The 13,674-nt window shown below is 37.4% G+C and overlaps 1 protein-coding gene across 1 annotated transcript in view; it reads left to right on the forward strand.

Annotated features, from left to right (window-relative positions):
- The window catches only part of Fat4 (FAT atypical cadherin 4), a 192,264-nt gene extending 179,146 nt beyond the window's left edge, over positions 1–13,118 (forward strand). Inside the window, 4 exon segments of the mRNA XM_004854950.3 lie at positions 1,033–1,157; positions 2,683–2,900; positions 6,078–6,339; positions 8,467–13,118. Coding sequence (XP_004855007.2) covers positions 1,033–1,157; positions 2,683–2,900; positions 6,078–6,339; positions 8,467–10,331 — 2,470 coding nt within the window. The 3' untranslated portion in view covers positions 10,332–13,118.
- The last annotated feature ends 556 nt before the right edge of the window (positions 13,119–13,674 follow it).

A 13,674-nucleotide genomic window follows, 5' to 3' on the forward strand; every position in this document is an offset into this window, starting at 1 on the left:
CTTTTTAAAAAAATATATTGTAAACATCTTTTAGATGAGAAGCTGCCGAACCAAAAACCTTATGCTGATCTCTGACTCTTCTCTTTCTGTCATATTTCACATTCAGTCCAGCAGCAGCCAAAATGACATTTTTGGAACACAAGTCAGTTCTTGTCATTTCTCTGCTTGAAATGTTGCAATAGCTTCCCATCTGCTTAGAGCAGAGTCAAAGTCCTTACCCTGAGTAACAAGGGTTTCCTGATCTGGCCTCTCTCAGGACCTCCACACCACATCTACGTGCTCTTCTTCTTCACTCTGCTACAAGCATGGCAGCCCCTCCTTAAGCACGGAGGTCTGCCCTTGTTCCCTGGGCTTCCTCATTGACGTTTTCTCTGCCCAGGGGTTTTCATGACCATACTTTACACCCCAACTTTGTTAAGGTCTCCATAAAGATGAATCCCTCATTCATTGTCTAATCTGGAGATGAAAAACCTCTCAAAGCCCTTATATACTTTCTCTTTTAATTTTCCCACAGAACTTGTTCTTTCTAACATGCTGCATATGCAGCTTTTTCTTTATTGTCTGTTTCTCACACAGGAAAATATAATACTCCATGAATGCATGAATTTTTCTTTCATCACTTTACCTCTATGCTTAAAACAGTGCTTGGCATAATAGTAGGCATTCGATAAACCTTAATTGCAGGAGTCTGTGTAATGAAATAAATATATGGCTTCTGTGTTATATTAAACAAAGGGCTTATTTGACCAAGTGTATTGCTTGAATCATAATTAATTTAAGAAAGCAATTGTCACCCCTTTCTGACATTTGTGTTAAGGTGTTATTTTTATTTTGTTTTCTGTTTTAGTATGAAGCTGATGATATTTTATACAACTTCTAGTTTCATTAGTTGCTCCAAATGTATTTGTAACTTGAGCTTCAGAAAATTGAGTGCCTGAAATTAAACAGGTTAATAAAAGCTTATGTCTGTTTTTAGAAAACCTTCTTCTATCATGTTTGTGCTTTATGTCCCTTTTTGTGACTTTATTGTAGATGTCCTAGACTGGAAGGCGCTTGTACTCGCAACCCCTGCCAACATGGTGGCACATGCGCAGATTTCTGGTCATGGCAGCAATGTCACTGCAAAGAGGGACTCACTGGGAAATATTGTGAAAAATGTATGTAAACTGTTTCACTTTCCACTGGAAGTTATAATAATGATGAAAGTGTAAATATATGTACTTAAATATATAATTGAATTTTTAAAATTATGACTTCATTCTAAATATTGAAAATAATTGTGCAACAACTGGGGCTATATTCAGGCTGTGGTTTCATATCACCTACTGTTAGGGGATATTTCTCTGGTTAACTTTTTGCATTTGATAGAAACGTATATACATTAAATCATGGAATGAGCAATGAGCTAAAAACATCATGCAAAGGAATATAATATATTAAAATAAAGATGATACTTTCATTTTAATTTGCAATGAACTGGAATTGGTTTTGAGTTTTACTTTATAAATCCTTTCATTAGTTAGATGTCTTCTAAGGCCCACTTTTATTGTAAGACTTTAATGATATTCAAACTATCATTAGAAAATGGTGCTAATTTCAACCCATGTATTTCACAAACTACCTCTAATGGGACTTCTTTTACAATTGCTTTATTTTCAAATAAATGATTATGACTTAATTTAACTTCAGGTATCTGATTACTTTTTAAGGGGCAATTTGATTCTATTATGAGAATGAATAAAAACGTAGGATAAAATCTAGTATAATACAACCTAAAAGATCTTCTTAGCAGAATGTATGACCATATTTAATTATTTTGTATATAATAAAAACATAGAAAATGTATATTACTACATGATATTTATTTAAAGTAATGAGTAGCAATTAGGAAACCAATTAATCTAGAATATGATGTTAGTCATGGCTTTAGAAATGTCTGAGACATATTTTTAAATTAAAATATAAATCATATTATATGAAATTTACCTTTTAAATGTATATTATTCAGTGTTAAAATTTTTTCTCATTTTCTTCATTTCCCTTCTGTAGCTATGTTGTTTACTGTACCTTAGAATTCTTTATTTCTGAGCTGTGAACATTTTAGAGGTGATCATAAATAATAATCATTCATAACTGATTATACAGAATGATAAATCAAACTAGATGACTATGGACACTATATTTAGTTGCAAATACAAACATTTGTGTGTAAATTTTTTGTTCAAATTTTTAAACAACAAAAACTAAGGATACCAAAAACTAATTATCAAAGTAATTCTAACTATGACAATATAGTGATTTTTAAAATTTTTGTAAATACAGTGAAATTAATTACAATCACACTTCTGAAGTGCTTATTATCAACAGGTGGTTATGTCTTTAAATATTCATGATTTAGGTCATGTGGCAAATATTTTTGTGAATATTTCCCAAATGATTAATGGCTGTCATAAAACGTTTTACATTTAATGGTTCTAAAACAGATTTAAGCATTTGAAATTAATTCATATATTAATTCAAAAATGGAAAATTTTTTGCCAGAGTAGGACCAGGGGATATTAATTCCGAAATCTTAATATTTTCCTTGTCCTTTTTAAAAAAGAATATTTTGTAACTCTAGAAAATGATCTGAGAAGTTCCTAGTGGATGCTCTTATTTTTCCTTTTCCTCATTTACTTTCAGCTCTTACACCTGACACTGCCTTGTCATTAGAAGGCAAAGGACGCCTAGACTACCACATGAGTCAGAATGAGAAGCGGGAATATTTGTTAAGACAGAGCATACGAGGTACTATGTTGGAGCCTTTTGGTGTGAACAGACTGGAAGTAAAATTCAGGACAAGAAGTGAGAATGGCATTTTAGTCCATATCCAAGAAAGCAGCAATTATACCACTGTGAAGGTAAGAGAAAAACTAATGGTGACTTCGTTTGATTAGACTGCCTGCTGTGTCATGGTTTAAAGCACTTCTTCCATAATTTCTGTCCTTTTCTTTACAAGCCATTAGAGTTCTGACCAGTGCTGGGCACTACTCCAGTGCCATCTATCTTAACTATTCCTCAAGCATTAGCCAGAGTAACAAAGATGCAAATGGGTTGGTTTCAGTACACTTTTGTCTTGGTTTAGAGTAGAGTTGCCAGGTAGGCCAACAAGGAAATAATTGTTTGGAATATATTTTGTCTTATAAAAATTTATATTGCTTCCCTCCTACTTTTAAACAAAGGAAAACAAAAGATAATATATCTTTGAAATAGAAAATGTTTCTCCCTGAGAATTATTATAAACATTTATATGAATATGTTATTTGGTAGGATTGGAATAAAGGGAGTATAACACTATAATTTTGTATTTATTATATTCATTGAAAAGTACATTAAAAGCAAAGAAAGTAAAGAAGTGAAGAAAGAAATAGAATTTCATTATCTACAAGAAACATTTTTGTGTGTTTTGAGAGGCTTTGACATTGAGGACTGTGGATTATCTGTTAAACTGCTTCCAAGTCCCCATGCCATTCAAATGACATATGAAATATCTCTGTATGTTATCTCTTTATGCCAAAGACTTCAGTCAAAATTCAATGTGGTTGAAGAAGTCAAACGGAATTTTTTCCTCCTTAAGGAGAGCTGAATGTCACGGATCTATTTTTGTCACCATGAATTATTGGACTGCAGCTTGTGACTTCTCAAGATTTTGTTACATTGGTAGTAAACACTTAACAAAGAAATTTTTTCCTGAAGGCAAAGTAACTGTTTGTTAATAACAATGACTAATGCTTCAATCCCCAGTACAATAAAAAAAATGACTAATTTTTGAAAAGCAGCTTCTTAGAGATTAAGGGACTGGGAAGGTAAAGTGAATAGATGAAGAAAATAACAGCCAGTATGTTGAATTGGAGTTAAAGAAAGTAGTTCTCAGCAGGAAAATTATTGGGATGACAGGAATATAATGTACTTATAAAAGCTAGACAACTAGTTAAGATGGATAGTTACTTGTCACTCATCAGTTAGCTTATCAGATAGTTACCAAGGCACCTGGGTCTTGCTTCCTTCCTTTTTTCTGGGTGGGGAGTTTATCTATTGAATATTTCTTTTTCTTTCTTATATTTTTCCCTATTCTGAGTGTATCTTTCACACAGGCACACAAACACACACACACATACACATACATACACAGCGAAATTGAGAAAGAGCATTGGATAAATGGGATTCTGTCTGGTTAAAGGTTAAGAGAAGCCATCAAGAGGTAACAGTGTGAGGAGTGAGCAGAATATGTTTTCTACATAGGTTCTGCCTGGTAGATTAAGAAGAGAATGTTTCAGAGAGAAAGCTAGAAAGAAGTGTATCTGTGGGTAATTATGTGACACTATACTTACAGCGTTTTGCAAACCTCCACTCATGGCATATCATGTGGTTCCATATGTGGAATTATTTAATAATAATCAGATGTTGAGGTTTGTTTCTACTCCAAATCAGTTCTATTGTTTTGCTTTGTTTGTGTGAGTGAAGGTATAGAATTGGAATAGGGATTCAGAGTGCTATAGAATTGAAAATAAATAACAATATACTATGTGAATAAATAACCAAGCAAATAAAACAAACATACAGGATGTTTTGGAAGTTAGGAAAGATGTGTGTTAGATGGAGTGTTATTAGGAAAAGAGAAAACTTTCAGAATATTATAATGGGAACTTGTATTCTCACTCATTTCCCTCTGATTCTTTGGTGTATACCAAGTGTTCTCTCATCAAAAACTAATTGAATCAAAAGATGACATGATATGATTAAGAGAGAAACCCAGAGGCGAGAGAAGGCTCTTTCCATGCTTTCAAAAAGGGCTCTGACTATAACTAAAAAGGCATTGCTGGGTTGGGGATTTAGCTCAGTGGTTCCGCCACCTGCCTCGCAAGCGCAAGGACCTGAGTTCAATCCCCAGTACCAAAAAAAAAAAGGCATTGCTATTTTTATTTTATGTCATCAGTTGTCACCCATTTGATCAAATGTTACTGTCATTTAACTAGAATTTTCCCTTTTTTTTCCTATCTGATTTTGAAATACATTGTGATCTGGAAAAATTGCTTTAATAAAGTATCACTATATGACTAATGTATGTAAATATGTTAGGCATATTTTCCACAAAGTACAAATGAATTGATTTTTAGTTCTACCAGATGTGTTTGTTGCTTGTAGAAATAGCATTTGATCTGAGTGACAAAATAAACTGATCCATCTTTTCATGCCCATCATTCGAGGCATAGTGCCACTTCTTCCTTTTGCCAAAACACCAGCTTTATCTGGCAGTTGCTGTGGGATTATGCTCCTTGAACCAAATATACATCTTACCTCATAAATTATTTCATTTCTAAAGTAGTCTACGCATAATACTGGAAACTTGGTGGCTGGAAACTGGAGTAGGAGCATCTTGTTACCCAATGTTCTACTGAGTGAAGTGAAGGAAACCAAATATTCCTTAGATAAATGGAAAAGACAGGCAAAGCAAAGACTGTCCCAGACACCTCATCATTAAGAATTCCTTCTTTCTTCATCCTCATTTTCCATGTCAAAATGATATAAAAAAATAATAGGCATCATTTTGTCTTAAACTTTTAGTGTGTAATAGATGAGAGGCAAAAATGTTTATTTTTATCTTTAGTTTTACAACTATGCTTGTTTTATAGGGGAGCATTCAGTTTTCATTATGAAGTGGTATAACATTTTTTATCACTGGGTCTTTTACTAAACTGACCCATATAACACATTTGCCAGTGCCATTGGGATATAATTACAAAAAGCTGTCATTCTGTCATTATCTTAATTATGTTCTGGCAAATAATTCTATGCATGTGAAGTAACTAAGCATAAATATCTTATGAATATCTTTGAAAATCATCAAAACCAGTAAGCATAAAACTGCATATTACCTAAAACCATATAGACAATATGTACAAGTATAGTGTAATATCACCAGACTCCTCAGCTGTTCCAAATGCTTTTGATTGATGGATATTTGTGGTTTAATTCCATTAAATATTCTTACTTAAACATGTACTTTGATTGCACATTATTTTTAATATCTTTTACAGGTCAAAAATGGCAAAGTACATTTTACATCAGATGCAGGAATTGCCGGGAAAGTGGAGAGAAATATTCCTGAAGTGTATGTTGCAGATGGCCACTGGCACACTTTCCTAATAGGGAAAAATGGAACTTCCACAGTATTGTCCATTGACAGAATATATAACAGAGATATCACCCACCCTACTCAGGATTTTGGTGGCCTTGATGTGCTTACCATGTCTCTTGGTGGAATTCCACCCAATCAAGCTCATAGAGATACTCAAACAGGTAAATGCTTTGTTGAGAAGTGTCATAAAGAAAAGAAAAATTGTTGCCCAGAAAGTAGGTGATTTTTGTGATGTAAGCAATAAGATCTATGTAGCATAAATCCCTTGTACAATTTTATTAGAGTATAATTTATTTTACTGCAATAATTGGATTTCTGATACTCAGTTATGAATATTCTAAGACTATCATAACTACCTTTAAATTTTTATAATAAATTATCAGCCATTTGCATCTATCTGTCTTACTAAGATCATAATTCAGCCCCACTGCTCAGATAGTACCTTGCTTTGTCTACCAACCATTACTTTAACCATCCACTCCTGTATTCATTCACAGCCACTCACCCCTGTGGCATACTTGAAACAGGATGCAAACATCAACCAATCCCTTCCACAGACAGATTATTTGAATTTGTCATAAGTGATGTGAAGAAAGAAGGTAGACTTTTAAGAGATTTTGAAAGAAAAAGAAGAAAGGGAAAACTACCTGAGAAATTTACATGTGCATTTAGATCTCAATGATGAGGGAGAGGAGGAAAAAGTAAGAAAGATTAATTTATATTAAAGGGAATTTTAAAAAGCAGATTAAGTCAAGGTGGGAGAACATAACATATTGGTGGCCGATGTCACAGGCAAAAGGTGAAGTTGGAGAAAAAAGCTGGGAATTTTAAACCATGGTGTAGTTTTTCTTACTTGTACAACAGTGGGAAGTTATTAAACAAATTAAGCACCAGCCATCAAGATTAGATATGCATAGTAGCAAAGATCTTGCAGGCTACAATATAAAAAGTAATTGCAGGAGGAAGCAAGTGAATTTGCAGGAATCATCTGGGAAGGAACTGCAGTAATCTGGGTAAGGTATCTATTGTTTGAGGTTCAACTAATGTGATAACAAGGAGGAGAGATAAGTGGATAGACAAGAAATAGTATTTTAGGAACTAAAACTGACCAAACTGTTGATGATTTGGGTAAAACTCAGGGAGATTTCTGGCTTTCAACTCAAAGAAGATTAGTGTCACCAGGAGAGGAAGCTGTAGAAGAATGCAAAAAGAAACATATCTCTGGAAAACATCAACAGTCTGTTTTGAAAAATTTTCAGTTTGAGGTATCTTTGAGAAAGGCCTTTGGATAGGTGGCTGGCACTCAGACATAGAATTATGCTGAAAATATACACTGAGGGATTTGCAGTGTTGAGCATGGGTGTGATCACCAACATGAGGATGGAGAGTGAAAAGAAAGCCCAGGGCCTGGCCTTGAGTAACTCTACATTTGTTTAGAGGAGAAAGAGTTAAAAAAGGAGACAGAGTAATAGAAAGAATTCCAGAAGTGTAGGAAGAAAAATGGGAGATGTCACTAAAACCTGTGGAAAAACAGGGTATCAGGTAAGGAATTGGCACTTGGGTGGAATGCCTGTTTTGTTACACAGGAATGTTAACAGCCAGAGTGCACCCAAATCTAATGAAGTATTTAACTTTATTTTTTACCACTATTATTCTTAAGGAGCCATTTTAGATAATTTTTTTCTAATCCCTGCCATTTCTATTTTCATCTCATGAATTATTGATGCTACAGTTACACTCTCTGTTCACACTTCAGATGCCCACAAACAATTGTAATATAGGTAAGATTTTTCTTCTGGTCCCCAGAAGCCTCTGTTTGCCTCCTCGGGAGGAATATTATATCCATTGGCTAATACATGACCTTGTAGTTGAAGCTTTTGGCCTTTTTTTGGTTGTTATTTATATGTCTACAAAAATAGAATTGATTTCTATGTATGTAATTTTTGGTATATGGACTATAAAAATAGAACAAGTAAATAATTAAATAGATGAAAGAAAGAGACAAAGAAAATCCAGCCTGCCTGAATCATTCCTAGTCTTTAGAATATGCGCGATCCAAGCCATCCGCTCCCTGTTTGTTGTCACGGAAATTTTACACATCTTGCTGAGTTATGTCAGAAGATGCACAGATTTCCAGCCTTTGAATGGGAGGGTAACTTGAGGGCTGTCGTTTCTAAACTTTCATGAGGTGCCTGTGAAGCTATGTGACCAGATCCCTGTGTTGCAGTGTTGAAGCCTTTGGTGTTTTGTTTTGTTTTTAAAGTCGTCCTGCTACTTTCCCCCTGCAGGTTTCAATGGCTGCATTGCATCAGTGCTGTATGGGGGAGAAAGTCTCCCATTCAGTGGGAAGCACAGCTTGGCTTCCATCTCCAAAACGGATCCCTCTGTAAAGATTGGCTGTCGGGGCCCCAACATCTGCGCCAGCAACCCCTGCTGGGGCGACTTACTGTGCATCAATCAGTGGTATGCCTACAAGTGCGTGCCCCCTGGCGACTGTGCCTCCCACCCTTGCCAGAACGGGGGCAGCTGCGAGCCAGGCCTGCACTCCGGCTTCACCTGTAGCTGCCTGGAGTCGCATACAGGGAGGACCTGTGAGACGGTGGTGGCCTGTCTCGGCATCCTCTGTCCTCAGGGGAAGGTGTGCAAAGCTGGAAGTCCTGGCGGGCACGTCTGTGTTCCCAGCCAGAGCCCCGAGGAGATCTCGCTGCCCCTGTGGGCCGTGCCTGCCATCGTGGGCAGCTGCGCCACGGTCCTGGCTCTCCTGGTCCTGAGCCTGATTCTGTGCAATCAGTGCAGGGGAAGGAAGGCCAAAAATCCCAAGGATGAGAAGAAACCGAAGGAGAAGAAGAAAAAGGGCAGCGAGAACGTCGCTTTCGATGATCCAGACAATATTCCCCCCTATGGGGATGACATGACCGTCAGGAAGCAGCCCGAGGGCAACCCGAAGCCGGACATCATCGAGAGGGAAAACCCCTACCTTATCTACGATGAGACTGACATCCCCCACAGCTCGGAAACCATCCCCAGCGCCCCTCTGGCGTCCCCGGAGCAGGAGATCGAACACTATGACATTGACAACGCCAGCAGCATCGCCCCTTCGGACGCCGACATCATCCAGCACTACAAGCAGTTCCGCAGCCACACGCCCAAGTTCTCCATCCAGCGACACAGCCCCCTGGGCTTTGCCCGCCAGTCCCCCATGCCCTTGGGGGCCAGCAGTCTGACCTACCAGGCTTCCTACGGCCCGGGCTTGCGGACCGGCTCCCTCAGCCACTCGGCCTGCCCGACGCCCAACCCTCTGTCTCGGCACAGCCCGGGCCCCTTCTCTAAGTCCTCCACTTTCTACAGGAACAGCCCAGCGAGGGAGCTGCACCTTCCGATGAGGGAGGGGAGCACCCTGGAGATGCACGGCGACACCTGCCAACCCGGCATCTTCAACTATGCCACGAGGCTGGGGCGGAGGAGCAAGAGCCCCCAGGCCGTGGCGCCCCACGGTTCCAGGCCCGGGAGTCGCCTGAAGCAGCCCATCGGGCAGATTCCCCTGGAGTCGTCCCCTCCCGTGGGGCTCTCCATTGAAGAGGTGGAGAGGCTCAACACTCCTCGGCCGAGGAACCCGAGCATCTGCAGCGCGGACCACGGAAGGTCTTCCTCGGAGGAGGACTGTCGCAGGCCCCTGTCCAGGACCAGGAACCCCGCCGACGGCATCCCCGCGCCGGAGTCCTCTTCAGACAGCGACTCGCACGAGTCTTTCACTTGCTCAGAGATGGAATACGACAGGGAAAAGCCAGTGGTGTACACTTCCAGGATGCCCAAATTATCTCAAGTCAATGAATCGGATGCAGATGATGAAGATAATTACGGAGCCAGACTGAAGCCTCGAAGGTACCATGGCCGCAGGGCCGAGGGCTGTCCCGTGAGCACCCAGGCGACAGCTCCAGGGGCTGCGGACCCCACGCTGCCCTTGAAGCTGGGGCAGCAGGCAGGGAATTTCAACTGGGACAACCTTTTGAACTGGGGTCCTGGCTTTGGCCATTACGTGGATGTTTTTAAAGATCTGGCGTCTCTCCCAGAAAAAGCAGCAGCAAATGAAGACAGTAAAAGTGGGGCGACTAAGCCAGTCCCCAAAGATGGGGAAGCAGAACAGTATGTGTGAAGGGTGCGTACTGGCTCTACAAAAATTAAAACAAAACAACAAGCACCCGAAACACTGTAAAGTTGCAGACGTGGTTGGGTGCATTTAACAAAACAGGCCAGTATGGACTGGTGGTTGAAAGAAATGTTAAGAAATAATAACCTCAATGCTGCTGAAACAGACTCAAAACAACTCTTTAATTTAAACATGCTTGGTGAATTTGTTTTCCTGCATGCATTGTACTTTGTAACTAGTTATGTGGCATGCAGCATTTGGAAAGTGTTGCTTCTTTACCAGTGTTTGGGTTGTGATTTATGAAATTAATACTGTTACTATTGCAGAAAGGAACATGTGCTTTCACAGTGGGGTTCTATGTATTGTTTCCATTGTATTATTATAATTATGTTTTACATTGCAAGATCCTCGAGGTTTAACCGACCCTTGTAAAGTGTAGAAAAAAGCCTTCCTATTCTCGAACAAAAGACTAAGCATTAACACTTTTCAGAATTTTAGATTCCATATTTGATGTTGCTCAGAAATGGCCAAGTAATTAGCTTAAGTGTTATATGACAGTGGGTACTAAAATTACATCATTTTTGTTCAGCACTTTAATGCTTTCTTACAAAATTTAGTTTAAAACTTCTGAATCGTTTTGCAAATGTTTGTGGCCTCCTGACCTTCCTCAGGCTTCCATGAGGAACAAAATCACTGCATGCTGTCTCCAAAACACTGTCCCCCTCCTACTGTGGAATGATGCTCTCAACATCACTTCTAAGAGACACTTTGAAAAGTTATTTATTGAAAAAGAAAATTCTATGGTTCTTGCCATTCTAACAAATTGATCTAAGCAAACCCTGTGATTGGACTGATTTTTCATCCACTCAACATTTACCCCAAGTACCCAGTTTTTATAATTTATATAAAGTCAAATTGCAACAGTTCTTACTTTCTGTCATTTTGTAGATCATTTTTTAATACTGTGTAAAAACTTTTTTTTACACCTAAGCTGTGTTTTTGATACTGATATTTTCCTATGCTGAATAGTTTTCTTACTTTCAGGGAAGGTAAGAAAATACTTTTTTACATTTGTTACTTATGTAACGTTCATATATTTCACATTTTGATATTTGTAACATACTGTATGCTTTCTACTTGTAAATGCCAACAATAGAATTAAAATATTTATTTAAAATACTTTGTATTCACAGTGAATATTATTTCTTCATCTTTCTGTACTCTTTGCAATCCCAATTGAGAATATCTTCTACTTATTAAGAGTATAGCAAATTGAACTACATATATGGGCAGCATCATTTCTTTTTTAAAAAATTACAACTGAATAGTTGCCAGAAGGGATATTTTAAGGTCACTTTAGAGCATTCCTACTTGTCAGATCTCTTAGACTTCCCTGGAGTAGAGTGAGTCTAGACTAGCTTGGTCTTTGGGGTCTAATGTTGTTATGAACCTGGTTTGAGCATTCCAGCAAGTTCCCAGTAGAATATATTCCCTGAAAGTCAGCTTTTGACTAGGGTTAGAGTTATAGAAGCAGCAATGAATTAAAGCTAATTATGGAAAAACATCTGGCTCAGGTTTTCTCCAAGGATCCAGTTCAAGGTTTTCTAAGTCCAGTGGTAGGTAGGAGGAATGACAGCCAAAGCTCTCTACACATACCTGTCTTTAATTTATTGATCATTCTGCTGCATACTGCCTAAACAAATTTCACATGCTGTCTGAGCTGAGACAAACTTCTATTTCCTTGTAGCCCCCAACAGTGAAACAATTCTGAAGAATAGTACAGAACAGGATCCATTTGTGTATAAACAGTTATACCTTAAAGAACAAGACTTCTAGAACTTACCTGACAACATCAGAACATTTTGGAATGAAGAATCTGCCTCCCATTTTATATTTGTTAAGGATTCTCTCCTTTAATTCTGACTGTACCACAATGAGAAGAGTTTTCAATATGTAAAATTTTTGGTGAATGAAGTACTTGACAATAGATATCTATATATTGAGATATCTGGTTTTTTTGTCGTTTAATAATGTTGAGATTATTTTGTGTTTCAGAATAGGAAATAAAATGGCTTAGCCTAAATCATGATATTTAGTGATTTAGATACTGAACATAAGATATTAATTTTTTTGTGGCCATCTGCAACGAGCCAATATATTTTAATTTTTTCCATGAATTTCAGTATTATTAATTTATATGGAAGCATGTTAGTCAGTTTGTGTAAACAAAATGCATTTTTTTTCCTGGTGGAAACCTGAATCATGTCAATCCTCGAGGATATAAACTCTGTAATTCAGAAGAGCTGAAAGTAAAATGTTAAGCATGATTATAGATAAAGGGTAAGGGGAGAGAACTTGATATCAAGATTCCATATGCTTTTCCTCTAAGAATTATTTTGTAATTTAGAATTCTTACTATTCTCCTTATTAATCAATCCCACTTTAGGAAAAAAGATGGCATTCTTTTAGGAAAATTTCTAGTTTCCCTTTCTTCTAAGAATCTTTTCCACTAAAGCAATAACAATATTTATAGTTAAATAAAACAAATCAGAAATCTATGAAAGGAAGATCTCGCTGAAAAAGGATATTAATACTTAATTTATTGAATTTATGAGCTAACATATATTATTTAGAAGAGAGATTATTATAGGTAATTTGACAGGGCAACAGTTCCTACAACTAAATGGTTAACAGTAACCTGCACGTTCACACAAAAAATTATGACCCCAGAATTTTAATTTTGTCCTGTAAGGGTTTATTGGATTTCCTAAATATAGTCACTCATTCACTTGGCTCTTCTTGTGTCTTTGTTATGGAGGTAATGTTACTTTCAAATGGGAACCTGAATACCCAGAGAAATGTTTCCAGGCAGGAACAACAGCAAGTGAACACAGTCACAGGGCCCATGCTTTTGGAGAAGCAGCAAGACATAGAGATCTGTCCATCCTGTTCTTATGGAGAATACTGCTGTGACTGTCAAGATTGTTACTAGAATTTTCTAAAATAGCTGATTTACTGATAGCGTATTAAGATAAAGCAAAACCATTTTGACAAATGGAAAATTAGAAGCTCCTGGAGCACAACTCCTCAGTTACATGTTGTTAACTAAATGGCCACCAACAACAAAGTTGATGAGAAACACAATGTTTACACTCTTGAAAGTTATGTCCTTTATAAATATTTTATTTATAAGGGAAAATAAAATACACCACTTAGTAACTTTATTACTTCCAGACATTCCATCTAAGAATAAATCATTACTGTCATGTAAAATGCATTTTATTTTGCTTGAATTTAACATTATTGTAACTTGAATCTGTGAAAAGTGAGACTTTTTAAAATGTTGAAT

The sequence above is a fragment of the Heterocephalus glaber genome, unplaced genomic scaffold, assembly GCF_053883595.1.
Source record: "Heterocephalus glaber isolate CG9 unplaced genomic scaffold, H.glaber_assembly_v1.0 deba00001586, whole genome shotgun sequence".
Lineage (NCBI taxonomy): Eukaryota > Metazoa > Chordata > Mammalia > Rodentia > Bathyergidae > Heterocephalus > Heterocephalus glaber.